The 21,496-nt window shown below is 58.5% G+C and overlaps 1 pseudogene and 16 gene segments (V, D, J or C); 8 read left to right on the forward strand and 9 right to left on the reverse strand.

The window, feature by feature from the left end:
• The window catches only part of LOC131586294 (Ig heavy chain V region 914-like), a 2,862-nt pseudogene extending 2,408 nt beyond the window's left edge, over nucleotides 1–454 (forward strand).
• Nucleotides 455–1,702: 1,248 nt separating this feature from the next.
• Nucleotides 1,703–2,483, reverse strand: LOC131586295 (Ig heavy chain V region 914-like; the record flags this gene model as incomplete). The annotated part of the segment is given in 2 exon segments: nucleotides 1,703–1,911; nucleotides 2,153–2,483. Coding segments are annotated over 2 exon segments (540 nt in total), but the record flags the coding sequence as incomplete, so codon positions are not given.
• A 718-nt stretch (nucleotides 2,484–3,201) lies between these two features.
• On the reverse strand, nucleotides 3,202–4,049 carry LOC131586296 (Ig heavy chain V region 914-like; the record flags this gene model as incomplete). The annotated part of the segment is given in 2 exon segments: nucleotides 3,202–3,265; nucleotides 3,703–4,049. Coding segments are annotated over 2 exon segments (411 nt in total), but the record flags the coding sequence as incomplete, so codon positions are not given.
• A 17-nt stretch (nucleotides 4,050–4,066) lies between these two features.
• On the forward strand, nucleotides 4,067–4,865 carry LOC131586297 (Ig heavy chain V region 914-like). The segment is given in 2 exon segments: nucleotides 4,067–4,077; nucleotides 4,331–4,865. Coding segments are annotated over 2 exon segments (546 nt in total).
• A 1,201-nt stretch (nucleotides 4,866–6,066) lies between these two features.
• LOC131586299 (Ig heavy chain V region MOO-like) lies at nucleotides 6,067–7,222 on the forward strand. The segment is given in 4 exon segments: nucleotides 6,067–6,082; nucleotides 6,215–6,550; nucleotides 6,669–6,803; nucleotides 7,128–7,222. Coding segments are annotated over 4 exon segments (582 nt in total).
• A 400-nt stretch (nucleotides 7,223–7,622) lies between these two features.
• On the forward strand, nucleotides 7,623–8,192 carry LOC131586300 (Ig heavy chain V region 914-like; the record flags this gene model as incomplete). The annotated part of the segment is given in 2 exon segments: nucleotides 7,623–7,758; nucleotides 7,855–8,192. Coding segments are annotated over 2 exon segments (474 nt in total), but the record flags the coding sequence as incomplete, so codon positions are not given.
• A 27-nt stretch (nucleotides 8,193–8,219) lies between these two features.
• On the reverse strand, nucleotides 8,220–8,983 carry LOC131586301 (immunoglobulin heavy variable 3-64D-like). The segment is given in 2 exon segments: nucleotides 8,220–8,671; nucleotides 8,833–8,983. Coding segments are annotated over 2 exon segments (603 nt in total).
• Nucleotides 8,984–9,006: 23 nt separating this feature from the next.
• LOC131586302 (Ig heavy chain V region 914-like) lies at nucleotides 9,007–9,553 on the forward strand (the record flags this gene model as incomplete). The annotated part of the segment is given in 2 exon segments: nucleotides 9,007–9,340; nucleotides 9,528–9,553. Coding segments are annotated over 2 exon segments (360 nt in total), but the record flags the coding sequence as incomplete, so codon positions are not given.
• A 211-nt stretch (nucleotides 9,554–9,764) lies between these two features.
• On the reverse strand, nucleotides 9,765–10,226 carry LOC131586303 (immunoglobulin heavy variable 3-23-like; the record flags this gene model as incomplete). The annotated part of the segment is given in 1 exon segment: nucleotides 9,765–10,226. A coding segment is annotated over 1 exon segment (462 nt), but the record flags the coding sequence as incomplete, so codon positions are not given.
• Nucleotides 10,227–11,040: 814 nt separating this feature from the next.
• LOC131586304 (Ig heavy chain V region J539-like) lies at nucleotides 11,041–11,670 on the reverse strand (the record flags this gene model as incomplete). The annotated part of the segment is given in 1 exon segment: nucleotides 11,041–11,670. A coding segment is annotated over 1 exon segment (630 nt), but the record flags the coding sequence as incomplete, so codon positions are not given.
• A 303-nt stretch (nucleotides 11,671–11,973) lies between these two features.
• Nucleotides 11,974–12,542, forward strand: LOC131586305 (Ig heavy chain V region 914-like; the record flags this gene model as incomplete). The annotated part of the segment is given in 3 exon segments: nucleotides 11,974–11,998; nucleotides 12,085–12,423; nucleotides 12,535–12,542. Coding segments are annotated over 3 exon segments (372 nt in total), but the record flags the coding sequence as incomplete, so codon positions are not given.
• Nucleotides 12,543–12,581: 39 nt separating this feature from the next.
• LOC131586306 (immunoglobulin heavy variable 3-21-like) lies at nucleotides 12,582–13,334 on the reverse strand. The segment is given in 3 exon segments: nucleotides 12,582–12,631; nucleotides 12,687–13,025; nucleotides 13,283–13,334. Coding segments are annotated over 3 exon segments (441 nt in total).
• A 1,632-nt stretch (nucleotides 13,335–14,966) lies between these two features.
• Nucleotides 14,967–15,416, reverse strand: LOC131586307 (immunoglobulin heavy variable 3-64D-like; the record flags this gene model as incomplete). The annotated part of the segment is given in 1 exon segment: nucleotides 14,967–15,416. A coding segment is annotated over 1 exon segment (450 nt), but the record flags the coding sequence as incomplete, so codon positions are not given.
• Nucleotides 15,417–15,439: 23 nt separating this feature from the next.
• On the forward strand, nucleotides 15,440–16,175 carry LOC131586308 (Ig heavy chain V region 914-like; the record flags this gene model as incomplete). The annotated part of the segment is given in 3 exon segments: nucleotides 15,440–15,505; nucleotides 15,567–15,645; nucleotides 15,871–16,175. Coding segments are annotated over 3 exon segments (450 nt in total), but the record flags the coding sequence as incomplete, so codon positions are not given.
• A 144-nt stretch (nucleotides 16,176–16,319) lies between these two features.
• LOC131586309 (Ig heavy chain V region 914-like) lies at nucleotides 16,320–17,004 on the reverse strand. The segment is given in 2 exon segments: nucleotides 16,320–16,813; nucleotides 16,950–17,004. Coding segments are annotated over 2 exon segments (549 nt in total).
• Nucleotides 17,005–17,978: 974 nt separating this feature from the next.
• Nucleotides 17,979–18,353, forward strand: LOC131586310 (Ig heavy chain V region 914-like; the record flags this gene model as incomplete). The annotated part of the segment is given in 1 exon segment: nucleotides 17,979–18,353. A coding segment is annotated over 1 exon segment (375 nt), but the record flags the coding sequence as incomplete, so codon positions are not given.
• Nucleotides 18,354–18,420: 67 nt separating this feature from the next.
• Nucleotides 18,421–18,980, reverse strand: LOC131586311 (Ig heavy chain V region 914-like; the record flags this gene model as incomplete). The annotated part of the segment is given in 2 exon segments: nucleotides 18,421–18,770; nucleotides 18,959–18,980. Coding segments are annotated over 2 exon segments (372 nt in total), but the record flags the coding sequence as incomplete, so codon positions are not given.
• Between the last annotated feature and the right edge of the window lie 2,516 nt (nucleotides 18,981–21,496).

Consider the following 21,496-nt stretch of genomic DNA (forward strand, 5'->3'; position numbering starts at 1 on the left):
TGTGCCTCCTCTGCCGAGGGACGGGTTCCAGTTTGGGGATTTTGGGTTGTCCTGGATGCGTCAGAGACCCGGGAAGGCGCTGGAATGGCTCGCACACATCAGCAAGAGTGGCAGCACCTGGTACGCGCCGTCGGTGCAGGGCCGGTTCACCCTCACCAGGACAACGGGCAGAGCTCGGTGACGCTGAGCATGAACAACCTCCAGGACGAGGATTCCGGGGTTTATTTCTGCGCCAAAACCTTTGATGATGGTTGGGGTCTTGGTTGGGATGTTGGTTTTAGTGATGGTGCCCATGCCAGACCCAAGCCGCCATCGTTGGTGGAAACCAAACCCCCCAGAATTCCCAAATCCTGCCCCAATCCCAGCCCTGGGCCCCAAAATCTGGGCCCTTTCACCCCAAACTCCGCCCCTGCTGCCCCCACTCCCCCGTTTCTCTGGAGCCGGCAGCCTCTGACCCAGGGCCGAGTCTTCTGTGCCGTGGGGAGATCCCAAAGGAGGGAAGGTGAATTTGGGGTGGGATTTTATGGTTTTGTGCAGAGCCAGGGGCTCAAGGCCGGAGCCAGAGGAGATCGATGAGCGCGGGGATGGCACCCATGGCTCAGGGGGCAGCTGGGGGGTACAAGCACCAAATCCTGAGGGTTTCACCCCAAAAATGGCCCCAAGGGCCGAGGGTGGGGACTGGGGTCAGGGGCGGAGATTTGGGGCGGAACCGGCTGAGAGCCGGGAGAGACGGACGGGAACGGGGTCAGGCTGGGCTGTGGGGAAGGGGTCTGGGGCACGGGGACAGGCGGGGCTGGGCCGGGTCAATACGAGAAACATCATCAGCACCAATATAACTGAAGGCGTTTTTAACGCAGAAATAAACCCGGAATCCTCGTCCTGGAGGTTGTTCATGCTCAGCGTCACCGAGCTCTGCCCATTGTCCCTGGCGATGGTGAACCGGCCCTGCACCGACGGCGCCGTCCAACCGCTGCCAGCGCCGTTCACCCTTGCCACGAATTCCAGCCCCTTCCCGGGTCTCTGGCGGATCCAGAACATCCAAATTTCCCGAACTCGAATCCATCCCCTCGGCAGAGGAGGCGCAGGGACCCCCCGGGGGGCTGGTAGGTCCCCCCCGGACTCCAGCAGGGTCACGGCCGCCCGGAGCCCTGCGGGAAAAAGGGGAGATGGGGATGAGGCAAAGCCGGATCCGGGCGTGTCCCGGGCTGGGCGCTCCGGAAGGTTCTGGAAACCCCTGGCAGCACCCCCAGCAGCAGGAGGGGGATGGGAAGGGCCCGGGGGTGACAATTTGGGGCCAAAGTCCCGGTTTGGGGCAATGGTTGAGCTTTTGGTGTCCCCATCTCCCCCTGATCCCAGCCCAGAACCTCAGCACCCTCAGGATGGATCCAGAACCTTCTGGAAGAACCTCAGCACCCTCAGGATGGATCCAGAACCTTCTGGAAGAACCTCAGGACCCCCCCATGGGGGACACGCCCGGATCCGGCTTTGCCTCATCCCCATCTCCCCTTTTTCCCGCAGGGCTCCGGGCGGCCCGTGACCCTGCTGGAGTCCGGGGGGGACCTCCAGCCCCCGGGGGGTCCCTGCGCCTCCTCTGCCGAGGAGATGGATTCCAGTTTGGGGAATTCAGCCTGTCCTGGATCCGCCAAAAAACCCGGGAAGGCGCTGGAATGGGTCGCAGGAATCCACAGCGGTGCACCACCAGCTACGCATCGTCCGTGAAGGGCCGGTTCACCATCAGCAGGGACAACGGGCAGAGCTCGGTGACGCTGAGCATGAACAACCTCCAGGACGAGGATTCCGGGTTTATTTCTGCGCCAAATGTTACACCAGTGGTTGTTACAGCAGTTATGGTGCTGCTGCTGCTGCTGTTGGTTATGGTGACGATGCCGGTGATGGCCACATTCCCCATTGCTGCATCCCAAATGTCCCAGAATTCCCAAATCCTGCCCCAGTCCCAGCCCTGAGCCCCAAATCTGGGCCCTTTCACCCCAAACTCCCGCCCCTGCTGCCCCAACTCTCCCCTCTCAGCCAGGGCCAGAGCGAGCCCGGCTGGGGATAAAGGGTCAGGAGCAGGGTCAGGGTCGGGATTGGGGGCCAAATCCTGGGATCTGGGGACATGTGAGGACACAGTGACAGGGACAGGGTTCGTCACCATAAGCAGGAAAACCATAATCATTGCCAGAAGTTTTGCCACAGAAATAAACCCCGGAATCCTCGTCCTGGAGGTTGTTCATGCTCAGCGTCACCGAGCTCTGCCCGTTGTCCCTGCTGATGGTGAACCGGCCACGCACGGATGGCGCGTAGTACGTGCTGCCACCGCTGGTGATGCTTGCGATGAATTCCAGCGCTTTCTCGGGTCTCTGGCGCACCCAGAACATCTCAAATTTCCCAAACTCGAATCCTTGTCCTCGGCAGAGGAGGCGCAGGGACCCCCCGGGGGGCTGGAGGTCCCCCCCGGACTCCAGCAGGGTCACGGCCGCCCGGAGCCCTGCGGGAAAAAGGGGAGATGGGGATGAGGCAAAGCCGGATCCGGGCGTGTCCCCATGGGGGGTCCTGAGGTTCTTCCAGAAGGTTCTGGATCCATCCTGAGGGTGCTGAGGTTCTTCCAGAAGGTTCTGGATCCATCCTGAAGGGGCTGAGGTTCCGGATACAGCTCCAGGTGCTGAGGTCCCAGCGTGTACTCGGTGTCTCCACGATCGCTGCTGATCCCTGTGACAAATTCCAGCGCCTTCCTGGGTCTCTGGTGGCTCCTGAACATCCTGAATTTCCCAAAATCTGATCTGTCCCTGTGGCTGAGGAGGCGCAGAGACCCTCAGCTTGAATCCAGAACATCAGGATGGATCCAGAACCTTCTGGAAGAACCTCAGGACCCTCAGGATGGATCAGAACCTTCTGGAAGAACCTCAGCACCCTCAGGATGGATCCAGAACCTTCTGGAAGAACCTCAGGAGCCCCCCATGGGGACACGCCCGGATCCGGCTTTGCCTCATCCCCATCTCCCCTTTTTCCCGCAGGGCTCCTGGCGGCCGTGACCCTGCTGGAGTCCGGGGGGGACCTCCAGCCCCCCGGGGGGTCCCTGCGCCTCCTCTGCCGTGGGGACGGATTCGACATCGGGAAATTTGGGATGTCCTGGGTGCGCCAGAGACCCGGGAAGGCGCTGGAATTCATTTCAGCCATCAGCAGGAAGAGCGGCAAGACGTTCTACGCGCCGTGGGTGCGGGGCCGGTTGACGATGGGCAGCGACAACGGGCAGAGCTCGGTGACGCTGAGCATGAACAATCTCCAGGACGAGGATTCCGGGGTTTATTTCTGCGCCAGATGTTTCAGCAGTAGTTGTGGTTATGGTGCTGCTAATTTTGTTGAGGACGATCGTGGCTGTGACCCCTCCATTCATGATGGGTCCCCCAGTGTCTCCAATTCCTGGGTGTTTCTCCCCCAATCCCAGCCCTGGGCCCCAAATCTGGGCCCTTTCACCCCAAACTTTGCCCCTGCTGCCCCCACTCCCCATTTTCCCCCACTTTTCCCCTTTTGGCCCCAAATCTCCCCGGCTCAGGGGGCCCCGGGCGGGGATTTGGGCTCAGCGCTCAGCGCTGGGACACTCGGGGACAAAGGGTCAGGAGCGGGGTCAGGGCTGAGCTTTGGGGGGAAATTCTGGGGTTTGGGGCAAAATCCTGGGGATTGGGGACACAGCGATGGGGGCACGGTTTGTCACCATCAGCAGCAGCACCCCAACTATCACCAAAAGATTTGGCACAGAAATAAACCCCGGAATCCTCGTCCTGGAGGTTGTTCATGCTCAGCGTCACCGAGCTCTGCCCGTTGTCCCTGCTGATGGTGAACCGGCCCTGCACGGATGGAGCGTATTTGGTGCTGCCTCCACTGCTGATGCTCGCGACGAATTCCAGCGCCTTCCCGGGTTTTTGGCGGATCCAGAACATCACAAATTTCCCGAACTCGAATCCATCCCCTCGGCAGAGGAGGCGCAGGGACCCCCCGGGGGGCTGGAGGTCCCCCCCGGACTCCAGCAGGGTCACGGCCGCCCGGAGCCCTGCGGGAAAAAGGGGAGATGGGGATGAGGCAAAGCCGGATCCGGGCGTGTCCCCATGGGGGGCTCCTGAGGTTCTTCCAGAAGGTTCTGGATCCATCCTGAGGGTGCTGAGGTTCTTCCAGAAGGTTCTGGATCCATCCTGAGGGTGCTGAGGTTCTGGGCTGGGATCAGGGGGAGATGGGGACACCAAAAGCTCAACCATTGCCCCAAACCCGGACTTTGGCCCCAAATTGTCACCCCGGGCCCTTCCCATCCCTCTCCTGCTGCTGGCGGTCCTTCCAGCTGCGTCCGGAACCTTCCGGAACCTTCCGGGACCGCGCCCGGATCCGGCTTTGCCTCATCCCCATCTCCCCTTTTTCCCGCAGGGCTCCGGGCGGCCGTGACCCTGCTGGAGTCCGGGGGGGACCTCCAGCCCCCCGGGGGGTCCCTGCGCCTCCTCTGCCGAGGGGACGGATTCACCTTCGGGAATTTCGACATGTTCTGGATCCGCCAGAGACCCGGGAAGGCGCTGGAATTTGTGGCGAGCATCAACAACAATGGTGGCACCACCAAATACGCGCCGTCGGTGCAGGGCCGGTTCACCATCAGCAGGGACAACGGGCAGAGCTCGGTGACGCTGAGCATGAACAACCTCCAGGACGAGGATTCCGGGGTTTATTTCTGCGCCAAAACTTTTGATGGTGGTTGGGGTGTTGGTTGGGATGTTGGTTTTAGTGATGGTGCCCATGCCAGACCCAAGCCACGACCGTTGGTGGAAACCAAACCCCCCAGAATTCCCAAATCCTGCCCCAATCCCAGCCCTGGGCCCCAAATCTGAGCCCTTTCACCCCAAACTCCGCCCCTGCTGCCCCCACTCCCCCGTTTCTCTGGAGCCGGCAGCCTCTGACCCAGGGCCGAGTCTTCTGTGCCGTGGGGAGATCCCAAAGGAGGGAAGGTGAATTTGGGGTGGGATTTTATGGTTTTGTGCAGAGCCAGGGGCTCAAGGCCGGAGCCAGAGGAGATCGATGAGCGTGGGGATGGCACCCATGGCTCAGGGGGGCAGCTGGGGGGTACAAGCACCAAATCCTGAGGGTTTCACCCCAAAAATTGCCCCCAAGGGCCGAGGGTGAGGATTGGGGTCAGGGGCGGAGATTTGGGGCGGAACCGGCTGAGAGCCGGGACAGACGGACGGGAACGGGGTCAGGGCTGGGCTGTGGGGAAGGGTCTGGGGCACGGGGACAGGCGGGGCTGGGCCGGGGTCAATACGAGAAACATCATCAGCACCAATGTAACTGAAGGCGTTTTTAGCACAGAAATAAACCCCGGAATCCTCGTCCTGGAGGTTGTTCATGCTCAGCGTCACCGAGCTCTGCCCGTTGTCCCTGGTGAGGGTGAACCGGCCACGCACCGACGGCGCGTAGTCGGTGTAGGATCCATCAGTGTAGATGCTCGCGACGTATTCCAGCGCCTTCCCGGGTTTCTGGCGGATCCAGTACATCCCGAATTCGCCAAACTCAAATCCAGAGGCGCGGCAGAGGAGGCGCAGGGACCCCCCGGGGGGCTGGAGGTCCCCCCCGGACTCCAGCAGGGTCACGGCCGCCCGGAGCCCTGCGGGAAAAAGGGGAGATGGGGATGAGGCAAAGCCGGATCCGGGCGTGTCCCCATGGGGGGTCCTGAGGTAATTCCAGAAGGTTCTGGATCCATCCTGAGGGTGCTGAGGTTCTTCCAGAAGGTTCTGGATCCATCCTGAGGGTGCTGAGGTTCTGGGCTGGGATCAGGGGGAAATGGGGACACCAAAAGCTCAACCATTGCCCCAAACCCGGACTTTGGCCCCAAATTGTCACCCCCGGGCCCCGCCCGTCTCTCCCTGGGCTCTTCATTCTCCTCTCGTCTCCATTTCCTGCGCTCAGGGCAGCGGGAGCTGCAGGCACGGAGACAGAAAGGAGCAAAAGGGCTGAGAAGGAACTTCCTCAGGGTCTTGTACGGGTTCATTTACCCAATTAACAAATGACAATTAAATGATTTCCCTCAGTGACCCCATGGCCCCGCCCCTGTGTGCTGCACTGCGGCGTTCTCCATCCGACCACCAATCAGTGCCCAGAAACTTCTGGAAGGAGAAGAGACAACCCTGGGACACGCCCGGATCCGGCTTTGCCTCATCCCCATCTCCCCTTTTTCCCGCAGGGCTCCGGGCGGCCGTGACCCTGCTGGAGTCCGGGGGGGACCTCCAGCCCCCCGGGGGGTCCCTGCGCCTCCTCTGCCGAGGGGATGGATTTGATTTCGGGAAATTTGGGATGATCTGGATCCGTCAGAAACCCGGGAAGGGGCTGGAATACGTCGCGAGCATCAGCAGCGGTGGCAGCACGTACTACGCTCCATCCGTGCGTGGCCGGTTCACCATCAGCAGGGACAACGGGCAGAGCTCGGTGACGCTGAGCATGAACAACCTCCAGGACGAGGATTCCGGGGTTTATTTCTGCGGCAAATCTGCTGATGCTGGTTCTGGAGCTGGTGCTTATGGTGGTGATGGACCTTGTCCCCGTTCCTCTGTCCCTACATCTCCCTGCAACCCAGGATTTTACCCCAATCCCCCGGTTTTCCCCCAAAACTCAGTCCCTGACCCCATATCCTGCCTCGGCAGACGTCACCATCGCCAGGGACAGCGGGCAGAGCTCGGTGACGCTGAGCATGAACAACCTCCAGGACGAGGATTCCGGGGTTTATTTCTGTGCCAAAAAATTTGCTGCTGGTGCTGCTGCTAATGCTGCTGGTGTTGGTGACGATTGCAGTGGCCACCACATTCCCCATGCTGGATCCCCAAATCCCCCAGAATTCCCAAATCCTGCCCCAATCCCAGCCCTGGGCCCCAAATCTCGTTCCTTTCACCCCAAACTCCTCCTCTGCTGCCCCAACTCTCCCCTCTTAGCCGGGACCAGAGCGAGCCCGGCTGGGGATAAAGGGTCAGCACCGGGGTCAGGGTCGGGATTTGGGGCAAAACCCTGGGGTTTGGGGAAACAGTGATGGAGGCAGGGTTGGTCACTACCGAAAGGAAGATTAGCAGCTCCAGCATCAAAACGTTTGGCACAGAAATAAACCCCAGAATCCTCGTCCTGGAGGTTGTTCATGCTCAGCGTCACCGAGCTCTGCCCGTTGTCCCTGGCGGTGGTGAACCGGCTCCCCACCGATGGAGCGTAGTACGTGCTGCCACCACTGTTGATGCTCGCGATGAATTCCAGCGCCTTCCCGGGTCTCTGGCGCATCCAGCCCATCCCGAATTTCCCGAACTCGAATCCTTGTCCTCGGCAGAGGAGGCGCAGGAACCCCCCGGGGGGCTGGAGGTCCCCCCCGGACTCCAGCAGGGTCACGGCCGCCCGGAGCCCTGCGGGAAAAAGGGGAGATGGGGATGAGGCAAAGCCGGATCCGGGCGTGTCCCCATGGGGGGCTCCTGAGGTTCTTCCAGAAGGTTCTGGATCCGTCCTGAGGGTCCTGAGGTTCTTCCAGAAGGTTCTGGATCCATCCTGATGTTCTGGATTCAAGCTGAGGGTCTCTGCGCCTCCTCAGCCACAGGGACAGATCAGATTTTGGGAAATTCAGGATGTTCAGGATCCACCAGAGACCCAGGAAGGCGCTGGAATTTGTCACAGGGATCAGCAGCGATCGTGGAGACACCGAGTACACGCTGGGACCTCAGCACCTGGAGCTGTATCCGGAAGCTCAGCCCCTTCAGGAAGGTTCCAGAACCCTCTGGAAGAACCTCAGGACCCCCCATGGGGACACGCCCGGATCCGGCTTTGCCTCATCCCCATCTCCCCTTTTTCCCGCAGGGCTCCGGGCGGCCGTGACCCTGCTGGAGTCCGGGGGGGACCTCCAGCCCCCCGGGGGGTCCCTGCGCCTCCTCTGCCGAGGGGATGGATTTGATTTTGGGAAATTTGAGATGGACTGGTATCGCCAGAGACCCGGGAAGGGGCTGGAATACGTTGCAGAGATCAGCAGCGATGGTGGCACCACGTACTACGCTCCATCCGTGCGTGGCCGGTTCACCATCAGCAGGGACAACGGGCAGAGCTCGGTGACGCTGAGCATGAACAACCTCCAGGACGAGGATTCCGGGGTTTATTTCTGTGCCAGAACGTATGATGATGGTGGTGGTTATGCTGTTTATCGTGGTGACGAACCTTGTCCCCAGCTCTCCCTACACCCCAGGATTCACCCCAAAGCCCAGGTTTTCCCCTGGGACATTTGGGGATCCAGCATGGGGAATGTGGCCATCAGCGACATCGTCACCATAACCAACAGCACCAGCAGCAGCACCATAACTGCTGTAACAACCACTGGTGTAACATTTGGCGCAGAAATAAACCCCGGAATCCTCGTCCTGGAGGTTGTTCATGCTCAGCGTCACCGAGCTCTGCCCATTGTCCCTGGCGATGGTGAACCGGCCCCGCACGGATGGCGCGTAGAACGTGGTGCCACCATTGTTGTTGATGCTCGCCACAAATTCCAGCGCCTTCCCGGGTCTCTGCCGGATCCAGAACATGTCGAAATTCCCGAAGGTGAATCCTTGTCCTCGGCAGAGGAGGCGCAGGGACCCCCCGGGGGGCTGGAGGTCCCCCCCGGACTCCAGCAGGGTCACGGCCGCCCGGAGCCCTGCGGGAAAAAGGGGAGATGGGGATGAGGCAAAGCCGGATCCGGGCGTGTCCCCATGGGGGGCTCCTGAGGTTCTTCCAGAAGGTTCTGGATCCATCCTGAGGGTGCTGAGGTTCTGGGCTGGGATCAAGGGGAGATGGGGACACCAAAAGCTCAACCATTGCCCCAAACCCGGACTTTGGCCCCAAATTGTTGCCCCCGGCCCTCCCCATCCCCCTCCTGCTGCTGGGAGCCCTTCCAGGTGCGTCCGGAGGCTTCCGGAACCTTCCGGGGGGACCGTGCCCGGATCCGGCTTTGCCTCATCCCCATCTCCCCTTTTTCCCGCAGGGCTCCGGGCGGCCGTGACCCTGCTGGAGTCCGGGGGGGACCTCCAGCCCCCCGGGGGGTCCCTGCGCCTCCTCTGCCGAGGACAAGGATTCGACATCGGGAGATTTGAGATGTTCTGGATCCGCCAGAGACCCGGGAAGGCGCTGGAATTCATCGCGAGCATCACCAGCGGTGGCAGCACGTACTACGCTCCATCCGTGCGTGGCCGGTTCACCATCAGCAGGGACAACGGGCAGAGCTCGGTGACGCTGAGCATGAACAACCTCCAGGACGAGGATTCCGGGGTTTATTTCTGCGGCAAAGATGCTGATAGTTGTTGTTATGGTGTTGCTGATGGTGGTGACGGTCTCACTGCTGGTTCTGCCCCACGTGTCCCTAAACCCCAGGATTTTGCCCCAATCCCCAGGATTTTGCCCCAATCCCCAGGATTTTGCCCCAATCCCCAGGATTTTGCCCCAATCCCCAGGATTTTGCCCCAATCCCCAGGATTTTACCCCGAACCCCAGGATTTTGCCCCAATCCCCAGGATTTCCCCCCAAAGCTCAGCCCTGACCCCGCTCCTGACCCTTTGTCCCCGAGTGTCCCAGTGCTGAGCGCTGAGCCCAAATCCCAGCCCCGGGGCCCCCTGAGCCGGGGAGATTTGGGGCCAAAAGGGGAAAAGTGGGGGGAAATGGGGAGTGGGGGCAGCAGGGGCGGAGTTTGGGTCGAAAGGGCCCAGATTTGGGGCCCAGGGCTGGGACTGGGGGAGAAACACCCAGGAATTGGAGCCACGGCCACGGTCGCCCTCAACACCAGCAGCAGTATCAGCGTTAGCACTGTTGTAACGTTTGGCACAGAAATAAACCCCGGAATCCTCGTCCTGGAGGTTGTTCATGCTCAGCGTCACCGAGCTCTGCCCGTTGTCCCTGGTGATGGTGAACCGGCCCTTCACGGAGGGAGCGTAGAACGTTCTGGCACCATCACCGTTGATCCCTGCGACGTATTCCAGCGCCTTCCCAGGTCTCTGGCGGATCCAGAACACGGTGAATTTCCCGAACTCGAATCCTTGTCCTCGGCAGAGGAGGCGCAGGGACCCCCCGGGGGGCTGGAGGTCCCCCCTGGACTCCAGCAGGGTCACGGCCGCTCCCCCGGCCCCAAATCTTCTCCAATTTGACCCAAATCTCCAGCAGAGCTTTCCGGAATCTCCGAACGCTCCAAAGCCCTCAATTAACCCCGACCCATCCATTCATTAATTGGGCACCCCCACATGCACCTTCTCCCTTAATTACCCAATTAAGGGCTCATTAACGACCCCTGGGACCCCCCCGGGAGCCCGAAGGGGGCAGATCCCGGCCGTGGCCTGGAGCTCTCTGCAGCTGCTCCCCCTCCTGTGCTGGGGGCGCTGCCAGGGGGTTCCAGAACCTTCCGGAGCGCCCAGCCCGGGACACGCCCGGATCCGGCTTTGCCTCATCCCCATCTCCCCTTTTTCCCGCAGGGCTCCGGGCGGCCGTGACCCTGCTGGAGTCCGGGGGGGACCTCCAGCCCCCCGGGGGGTCCCTGCGCCTCCTCTGCCGAGGACAGGGATTCGAGTTCGGGAAATTTGGGCTGGGCTGGATGCGCCAGAGACCCGGGAAGGGGCTGGAATTCGTGGCAAGGGTGAACGGCGCTGGCAGCGGTTGGACGGCGCCGTCGGTGCGGGGCCGGTTCAGGATCTCCAGGGACAACAGGCAGAGCTCGGTGACGCTGAGCATGAACAACCTCCAGGACGAGGATTCCGGGGTTTATTTCTGCGTTAAAAACGCCGATGCCGACGCTCACACTGATGGGATTGACCCCGGCCCAGCCCCGCCTGTCCCCGTGCCCCAGACCCTTCCCCACAGCCCAGCCCTGACCCCGTTCCCGTCCGTCTGTCCCGGCTCTCAGCCGGTTCCGCCCCAAATCTCTGCCCCTGACCCCAATCCCCACCCTCGGCCCTTGGGGCCATTTTTGGGGTGAAACCCTCAGGATTTGGTGCTTGTACCCCCCAGCTGCCCCCTGAGCCATGGGTTCCATCCCCGCGCTCATCGATCTCCTCTGGCTCCGGCCTTGAGCCCCTGGCTCTGCACAAAACCATAAAATCCCACCCCAAATTCACCTTCCCTCCTTTGGGATCTCCCCACGGCACAGAAGACTCGGCCCTGGGTCAGAGGCTGCCGGCTCCAGAGAAACGGGGGAGTGGGGGCAGCAGGGGGGGAGTTTGGGGTGAAAGGGCCCAGATTTGGGGCCCAGGGCTGGGATTGGGGGAGAAACACCCAGGAATTGGAGACGTTTTTGGATCCATCATGAGTGGAGGGGCCACAGTCGCGATTGTCCTCAACACCACCAGCATAAGCACCGTAATAATCATCAAAACATCTGGCACAGAAATAAACCCCGGAATCCTCATCCTGGAGGTTGTTCATGCTCAGCGTCACCGAGCTCTGCCCGTTGTCCCTGGTGATGGTGAACCGGCCCTCCACCGATGGCGCGTAGTCGGTGCTGCCGCCAGGGTGGATCCCTGCGACGAATTCCAGCCCCTTCCCGGGTTTCTGACGGATCCAGAACACGGTGAAATTCCCAAACTGGAATCCTTGTCCTCGGCAGAGGAGGCGCAGGGACCCCCCGGGGGGCTGGAGGTCCCCCCCGGACTCCAGCAGGGTCACGGCCGCCCGGAGCCCTGCGGGAAAAAGGGGAGATGGGGATGAGGCAAAGCCGGATCCGGGCGTGTCCCCATGGGGGCTCCTGAGGTTCTTCCAGAAGGTTCTGGGACCATCCTGAGGGTGCCTGAGGTTATTCCAGAAGGTTCTGGATCCATCCTGAGGGTGCTGAGGTTCTTCCAGAAGGTTCTGGATCCATCCTGAGGGTGCTGAGGTTCTGGGCTGGGATCAGGGGGAGATGGGGACACCAAAAGCTCAACCATTGCCCCAAACCCGGACTTTGGCCCCAAATTGTGACCCTGTGCCCTTCACATCCCTCTCCTGCTGCTGGGGGCGCTGCCAGGTGTGTCCGGAACCTTCCGGAGCGCCCAGCCCGGGCCACGCCCGGATCCGGCTTTGCCTCATCCCCATCTCCCCTTTTTCCCACAGGGCTCCGGGCGGCCGTGACCCTGCTGGAGTCCGGGGGGGACCTCCAGCCCCCCGGGGGGTCCCTGCGCCTCCTCTGCCGAGGGGATGGATTCCAGTTTGGGGAATTCAGCCTGTCCTGGATCCGCCAAAAACCCGGGAAGGCCCTGGAATGGGTCGCAGGAATCCACAGCGGTGGCACCACCAGCTACGCATCGTCCGTGCGTGGCCGGTTCACCATTGCCAGGGACAATGGGCAGAGCTCGGTGACGCTGAGCATGAACAACCTCCAGGACGAGGATTCCGGGGTTTATTTCTGCGGTAAAGCCGCTGTGGCTGGCTGGGGTGCTGATGCTGATATTGGTGACGGTTTTGGTGCTGTCCCCGTCCCCATGTGCCGTCCCCAGCTGTCCCCAAACCCAGACCCCTCCCCAAATCCCAGCCCTGACCCCGGTGCTGACCCTTTATCCCCAGCCAGATGAGGAACCCAGCCCTGAGCAGCTCCACCGTGGAGAAGTCTCTCACCGCGGGCGAGGGTTTTGGACACGGATTGGGGCAGGATTTGGGAATTCTGGGACATTTGGGGACCCGGCACAGGGAACTGGGGCCATCGCCGGCACCGTCACCATAAGCGACGCCGGCACTGGCGTAATCATCCAAACGTCTGGCGCAGAAATAAACCCCGGAATCCTCGTCCTGGAGGTTGTTCATGCTCAGCGTCACCGAGCTCTGCCCGTTGTCGCTGCCCATCCTGAACCGGCCACGCACGGATGGCGCGTAGAACGTCTCGCCGTTCCTCCGGTTGATGCTGGACACGAATTCCAGCCCCTTCCCGGGTCTCTGGCGATACCAGTCCATCTCAAATTTCCCAAAATCAAATCCAGAGGCGCGGCAGAGGAGGCGCAGGGACCCCCCGGGGGGCTGGAGGTCCCCCCCGGACTCCAGCAGGGTCACGGCCGCCCGGAGCCCTGCGGGAAAAAGGGGAGATGGGGATGAGGCAAAGCCGGATCCGGGCGTGTCCCCATGGGGGGCTCCTGAGGTTCTTCCAGAAGGTTCTGGATCCATCCTGAGGGTGCTGAGGTTCTGGGCTGGGATCAGGGGGAGATGGGGACACCAAAAGCTCAACCATTGCCCCAAACCCGGACTTTGGCCCCAAATTGTCACCCCGGGCCCTTCCCATCCCTCTCCTGCTGCTGGGGGCGCAGCCAGGTGCGTCCGGAACCTTCCGGAACCTTCCGGGACCGCGCCCGGATCCGGCTTTGCCTCATCCCCATCTCCCCTTTTTCCCGCAGGGCTCCGGGCGGCCGTGACCCTGCTGGAGTCCGGGGGGGACCTCCAGCCCCCCGGGGGGTCCCTGCGCCTCCTCTGCCGAGGACAAGGATTCACCTTCGGGAATTTTGCGATGTTGTGGATCCGCCAGAGACCCGGGAAGGCGCTGGAATTCGTCGCGAGCACCACCAGCAATGGTGGCAGCACCTGGTATGCACCGTCGGTTCAGGGCCGGTTCACCATCAGCAGGGACAACGGGCAGAGCTCGGTGACGCTGAGCATGAACAACCTCCAGGACGAGGATTCCGGGGTTTATTTCTGTGCCAAATCTGCTGGTGGTGGTTGGGCTGCTGCTGCTTATGGTGACAAACGCTCCATTGCTGTGTCCCCAATCCCCAGGATTTTGCCCCAGTCCCCAGGATTTTGCCCCAATCCCCAGGATTTTGCCCCAATCCCCAGGATTTCCCCCCAAAGCTCAGCCCCTGGCCCTGTGTCCCGCTTTGGCAGAGAGCTGTGCCGGGGAGGGCCGGAGCCCCCCTTGGAATGGAAATGCAGCCCCGCCCCCAGCCCGGATTATTCCGATTCTGCGATCCAGGGGCTGCCGGGACGAGATCCGGGGCCAGCGACAACAGCTCTGAGCTGGTGTGGGTGACGGGACACACAGACAGCAACAACAGCAACAACAACAACAGGAACAACAACAGCTCTGAGCTGGTGTGGGTGACGGGACACACAGACAGCAACAACAGCAACAACAGGAACAGGAACAACAACAGCTCTGAGCTGGTGTGGGTAACGGGACACACAGACAGCAACAACAGCAACAACAACAGGAACAGCAACAACAACAACAGGAACAACAATGACAGCAACAACAACAGCTCTGAGCTGGTGTGGGTAATGGGACACACAGACAGCAACAAGAACAACAACAACGACAGGAAAAACAACAACAGGAACAGGAACAGCAACGGGAACAGAAACAGCAACACCGACAGCAACAACAACAAAAACAACAGGAACAGCTCCAGTGGGAATAACCCAACATAAGCCGCGAGCTCGTGACAGCCTCCTCGGGCCAGCCGGGAGAGGATGGAGGAGAGGTTTTGAGAGGGATCTGGAACCCTCAGCACCCTCAGGATGGATCCAGAACCTTCTGGAAGAACCTCAGCACCCTCAGGATGGATCCAGAACCTTCTGGAAGAACCTCAGGACCCCCCCATGGGGACACGCCCGGATCCGGCTTTGCCTCATCCCCATCTCCCCTTTTTCCCGCAGGGCTCCGGGCGGCCGTGACCCTGCTGGGTCACCTCCAGCCCCCCGGGGGGTCCCTGCGCCTCCTCTGCCAAGGGCAAGGATTCGACATCGGGAATCACGAGATCTTCTGGTTCCGCCAGAAAGCCGGGCAGACGCTGGAATACGTTGCTCGGATCAGCCCCGATGGTGGCACCCCCCAGTACGCTCCAGGGGTGCAGGGCCGGTTCACCATCAGCAGGGACAACGGGCAGAGCTCGGTGACGCTGAGCATGAACAACCTCCAGGACGAGGATTCCGGGGTTTATTTCTGTGCCAGAACGTATGATGATGGTGGTGGTTATGCTGTTTATCGTGGTGACGAACCTGGTCCCCAGCTCCCCCTACACCCCAGGATTCACCCCAAAGCCCAGGTTTTCCCCTTGGACATTTGGGGATCCGGCATGGGGAATGTGGCCATCAGCGACATCGTCACCAAAACCAACAGCAGCAGCAGCCCAACCATAAAGGCCAAAACAACCACTGGTGTAACATTTGGCACAGAAATAAACCCCGGAATCCTCGTCCTGGAGGTTGTTCATGCTCAGCGTCACCGAGCTCTGCCCGTTGTCCCTGGCGATGGTGAACCGGCCCTGAACCGACGGCGCGTACCAGGTGCTCCAACCATTGCTCCAGATCCCTGCGATGAATTCCAGCGCCTTCCCGGGTCTCTGGCGCACCCAGAACATGTCGAAATTCCCGAAGGTGAATCCATCCCCTCGGCAGAGGAGGCGCAGGGACCCCCTGGGGGGCTGGAGGTCCCCCCCGGACTCCAGCAGGGTCACGGCCGCCCGGAGCCCTGCGGGAAAAAGGGGAGATGGGGATGAGGCAAAGCCGGATCCGGGCGTGTCCCCCCTGGGGGAGCCTGAGGTTCTTCCAGAAGGTTCTGGATCCATCCTGAGGGTGCTGAGCTTTTTCCAGAGGGTTCTGGAACCTTCCTGAAGGGGCTGAGCTTCCGGATACAGCTCCAGGTGCTGAGGTCCCAGCGTGTACTCGGTGTCACCACCATCGCTGCTGATCCCTGTGACAAATTCCAGCGCCTTCCTGGGTCTCTGGTGGCTCCTGAACATCCTGAATTTCCCAAAATCTGATCTGTCCCTGTGGCTGAGGAGGCGCAGAGACCCTCAGCTTGAATCCAGAACATCAGGATGGTTCCAGAACCTTCTGGAAGAACCTCAGGACCCCCCCGGGGGGACACGCCCGGATCCGGCTTTGCCTCATCCCCATCTCCCCTTTTTCCCGCAGGGCTCCGGGCGGCCGTGACCCTGCTGGAGTCCGGGGGGGACCTCCAGCCCCCCGGGGGGTCTCTGCGCCTCCTCTGCCGAGGGGATGGATTTGATTTTGGGAATTTCGTGATGTTCTGGATCCGCCAGAGACCCAGGAAGGCGCTGGAATACGTCGCAGGGATCAGCAGCGGTGGTGGCACCACGCTCTACGCGCCATCGGTGCGTGGCCGGTTCAGGATCTCCAGGGACAACGGGCAGAGCTCGGTGACGCTGAGCATGAACAACCTCCAGGACGAGGATTCCGGGGTTTATTTCTGTGCCAAAAAATTTGCTGCTGGTGCTGCTGCTAATGCTGCTGCTGTTGGTGACGATTGCAGTGGCCACCCCAAGCCCCATTGCTGGATCCCCAAATCCCCCAGAATTCCCAAATCCTGCCCCAATCCCAGCCCTGGGCCCCAAATCTGGGCCCTTTCACCCCAAACTCCGCCCCTGCTGCCCCAACTCTCCCCTCTCAGCCGGGGCCAGAGCGAGCCCGGCTGGGGATAAAGGGTCAGCACCGGGGTCAGGGTCAGGATTTGGGGCAAAACCCTGGGGTTTGGGGAAACAGTGATGGAGGCAGGGTTTGTCACCACCAAAAGGAAGATTAGCAGCTCCAGCATCAAAACGTTTGGCACAGAAATAAACCCCGGAATCCTCGTCCTGGAGGTTGTTCATGCTCAGCGTCACCGAGCTCTGCCCGTTGTCCCTGGCGATGGTGAACCGGCCCTGCACCGACAGCGCGTAGTACGTGTAACCACCACTGCTGATGCTCGCGACGTATTCCAGCCCCTTCCCGGGCCTCTGGCGCATCCAGCCCAGCCCAAAATTCCCGAACTCGAATCCCTCCCCTCGGCAGAGGAGGCGCAGGGACCCCCCGGGGGGCTGGAGGTCCCCCCCGGACTCCAGCAGGGTCACGGCCGCCCGGAGCCCTGCGGGAAAAAGGGGAGATGGGGATGAGGCAAAGCCGGATCCGGGTGCGGTCCCAGAAGGTTCCGGAAGGTTCCGGACGCACCTGGAAGGGCCCCCAGCAGCAGGAGGGGGATGGGAAGGGCCCGGGGTCACAATTTGGGGCCAAAGTCTGGGTTTGGGGCAATGGTTGAGCTTTTGGTGTCCCCATCTCCCCCTGATCCCAGCCCAGAACCTCAGCACCCTCAGGATGGATCCAGAACCTTCTGGAAGAAGCTCAGCACCCTCATGTTATTAATGCAAAGGCAATTTTGGGATAAAATCAAAGAGAAATTTATTAATAGACAATAATAAGCAAAACAGCGATAAAAACCCACAATAAAAAGATCAGCGCAGCGCTGGGTGGACAGGGGTCTACACCAGAGGTATAGGTCTCCCAAATCCACGTCTGAGCGTCCTCAGGATTGGGGTTTTATAGGATTTTTAAGTCCTCAGGCCAAAATTCCTGGCTGGTTCCATTCACCAAGTGTCCTTGATTGTCCAGTGAATGGATTTCCTGGCATAGAATAAAGACATTAACTACTGTCCGGCCAGAATCTCCTCATATGTAAAGGAGATTCTGTGTGTGTTGCAATGTTAGGTTTTTCATGACAGGGTGGTGGAATCCGGGCTGGTGCCGATGGGTATCTCGGCCGGGTTTTCCCTTTTGTCTCCCCTGATTGCCTTTTCAACACCGAGATGTTCAGGTCTGGCGAAGTCTTTCTTTTGGAACTTGTCTTTTTCACTGATCAGTTTCTCTACCCACTGGAATCTGCAGGGCATTGCTTGGGTCCGGAGGTAGATAATTTCCCGAGCCAGTTCCATTGTCTTCCTCATGGTCCGTGTCCTGTGTGTTTGTTTGAGTTGATGGGCCGGCCTGGGTTCGTTATCTTGGGCGTTGCTGGCAATCAGCGACTTCTTGGAGAAAAGCCTCGTCCTACTCTGAGGAGAGGCTTTTCTATATTTTATATTTTTATGTTCTTGCAAAACACATTTGTCTTATTGATACACTTCGAATTTTTAATACAACAATAATTTATTACACTCAGGATGGATCCAGAACCTTCTGGAAGAACCTCAGGACCCCCCCGTGGGGACACGCCCGGATCCGGCTTTGCCTCATCCCCATCTCCCCTTTTTCCCGCAGGGCTCCGGGCGGCCGTGACCCTGCTGGAGTCCGGGGGGGACCTCCAGCCCCCCGGGGGGTCCCTGCGCCTCCTCTGCCGAGGACAAGGATTTGATTTTGGGAAATTTGGGATGTTCTGGATCCGGCAGAGACCCGGGAAGGCGCTGGAATGGGTCGCAGGGATCAACACTGGTGGCGGCACGTTCTACGCGCCGTCCGTGAAGGGCCGGTTCACCATCAGCAGGGACAACGGGCAGAGCTCGGTGACGCTGAGCATGAACAACCTCCAGGACGAGGATTCCGGGGTTTATTTCTGTGCCAAAAATTTTGATGCTGGTGCTGGTGCTGGTGCTGGGCTTGGTGACGATTCCGGTGGCCACCCCAAGCCCCCTTGAAGGATCCCCAAATCCCTCGGAATTCCCAAATCCTGGGGACACAGCGATGGGGACAAGGTTCTTCACCACGATCGTCACCAAAAGCAGCAGCACCAGCACCGTAACCACCAGCAGATTTGGCACAGAAATAAACCCCGGAATCCTCGTCCTGGAGGTTGTTCATGCTCAGCGTCACCGAGCTCTGCCCGTTGTCCCTGCTGATGGTGAACCGGCCCTGCACGGATGGCGCGTAGTCGGTGCTGCCACCAGTGCTGCTGATCCGTGCAAGGAATTCCAGCGCCTTCCCAGGTCTCTGGCGGATCCAGCCCATCCCAAATTTCCCGAATTCGAATCCTTGTCCTCGGCAGAGGAGGCGCAGGGACCCCCCGGGGGGCTGGAGGTCCCCCCCGGACTCCAGCAGGGTCACGGCCGCCCGGAGCCCTGCGGGAAAAAGGGGAGATGGGGATGAGGCAAAGCCGGATCCGGGCGTGTCCCCATGGGGGGCTCCTGAGGTTCTTCCAGAAGGTTCTGGATCCATCCTGAGGGTGCTGAGGTTCTTCCAGAGGGTTCTGGATCCATCCTGAGGTTCTGGATCCATCTCAGCACCCCCAGGAAGGTTCCAGCACCCTCAGGATGGTTCCAGAACATTCAGGATGGTTCCAGCACCCTCAGGATGGTTCCAGCACCCTCAGGAAGGTTCCAGAACCCTCAGGATGGTTCCAGCACCCTCAGCTCCCTCATTCTGGATCCATTCCGCTCCCAAAATCCCCCGGTTTCACCCCAAAGTTCCCCCCCAACTCCTCGGCCCCTTCTGCCCCCCGGTCCCCTCCCCGCACCCCAAACCTCCCGTTCTGACCCCAAACCTGGGCCGGGCTCCCCAGACCCGGCCCCCGGGGGGGAGATTTTGGGGCCAATTCTCCAGGTTTTGGGTCCCGGGTGAATTTTGGGGCAGAACCCGCCAGGATTGGGGGCAAACCTCGAGTTTTGAGGGCAAAATTTGGGGCCAAAATCGAGATTTCGGGGCCGTTTTTCTGCCCTTCCCATCCTTTGGGGGTTTTTAATTAGCGTTAATTGGGTAATTAATGGTGGAGCATCAGGCTGCGGTCTCCAATTAATTAATTAGTTGGTTAATTACAGGTTTTCCTCCCCAAAATTCCCCTCCCGGCTTTTTTTTCCCCCTCCCTCGCTTCTTTTCTGGTTTTTTTCCCAAATTTCCCCGTTTTTAACCCAAATCTTGGGAGTTTTCCCCAATTTCGGGGTTTTGGCCCCGATCCCGCCCCGGTTCCGTTCCCAAATTTCGGTTTTTTCCCGATTTTTCCCGATTTTGCCCCAAAAATCCCCAATTTTTGCTGGAATGGCGCCCCCTGGCGGCCGCGCGGGTTTGGGGATTTTTTTCCCGCCAAAAGCGATGACGTCACCGAAGGGCGGGGGGAGGAATCGCCCTTCATTAATCGCAATTAATTAATTAATTAATTCCGTGCCTTAATTATTTAATTCGGGAATTTCGGTTTTAATCCCATCATTAATCCCCCTCCCCCTAAATCCTTCATTAATTTGAATATTAATTAAAATTTAAAACAATTAAATTTTAAAAAAAATCGCATTAATTTCCTAATTAATCGGAAGCTTGCCCCACTAATTAGTGGCTTGTCCGATTAATTAATTGCGGTAATTGTGGTGGTTTATTCATCGTGAATTAATTAATTGGGTAAATCCTCCCGGTGATTTCATCGTTAATAAATTGATCAATTAAAGCATTGGCTGCCTGGGATTAATTAAATGTATTTGTTAATCAATTAATTAATTGGGTTCCTTGTTTTAATCCCGGTTAATTAATTAATTGGACCCCCGTGATCGACCCCGATTAATCCCTTAATTAATTAATTAATTGCCCAACTTCCTGTTATTATCCATTATTTATCCATTAATTAATTGAGCTCCTGTGCTGCGTCCCAAATAATTAATTAACATATTAATGGCTGACTGTGATTAATGCCGATTCCTTAATTAATTAAACGGAAGCCCGTGATTGGTCCCTCCCCATTAATTGCTTGATTAAATGCGCATTAATTAATCAATTAATGAGCTGGTCGCTGGTGATTAACCTTAATTCATTAATTACTGCAATTAATGCAACCGTGGTGCAGCGATTAATTAATTAATGCTGATCGATCCCCGTGGATTCGTTAATTAACCCCAGTCCTGACTCTAGCCCGGACCCATTAATTAATTAATTGGCCTTGGTGATTAACTCCAACCCGTTAATTAATTAAAGTGACACCTGCAATTAACCCTGGGCCTTTAATTAATTAATTGGACTCCTGCAATTAACCCGGACCCATTAATTGCCTGAAATTAACCCCGAGCCTTTGGCTAATTAATTAATTGGATGTCCGTGATTAACCCCAATCCATCAATTAATTAAAGGAACACTTCCAATTAACCCCGCGGTTTTAATTAATTAATTGATTAATTGCCATTAACCCGACTGGAGCCATTAATTTCCCGCACTCCTACAATTAACCTGGATCCATTAATTACTTAAAGGGGTGCCGGCAATTAACCCCCAGCCTTTAATTAATGAGTGGCAATGAACCGGAACGGACTCGTTAATTGATTAATTGGACTTCTGCAATTAACCCGTTTAATTAACTGTAATTAACACTGCCGGCTCCATTAATTAACCTCACTCCCACAATTAACCAGGACCCATTTAATTGGACCTTTGCAATTAACACCGGACCCATTAATTAATGGACTCCAGCAATTAACCCACACCCATTAATTAATGAGTTGGGCGCCTGTAATTAACTGGGACCTATTAATTAATGAACAGGGCTCTTGAAATTACCTTGGGCCCATTAATTAATGAATTGGGTGCCTGCAATTAACTGGGTCCTATTAATTAATTAATCGGCCTGTTGAAATGACCTTAATTGCATTAATTAATGAATTGGACTCGTGTAATTAACACCATTAATTAACAAACAGAACTCCTGCAATCAACCCACACCCACTAATTAATGAATCGGGTGCCTGCAATTAGCTGGGACCTATTAATTAATGAATTGAGCTCTGGAAATTATCTTGGACCTATTAATTAATGAACTGGGCTTGTGCAGTTATCTCGGACTTATTAATTAATAAATGGGGCTCTTGCAATT

The sequence above is a fragment of the Poecile atricapillus genome, chromosome 19 (genome assembly GCF_030490865.1).
Source record: "Poecile atricapillus isolate bPoeAtr1 chromosome 19, bPoeAtr1.hap1, whole genome shotgun sequence".
NCBI lineage: Eukaryota > Metazoa > Chordata > Aves > Passeriformes > Paridae > Poecile > Poecile atricapillus.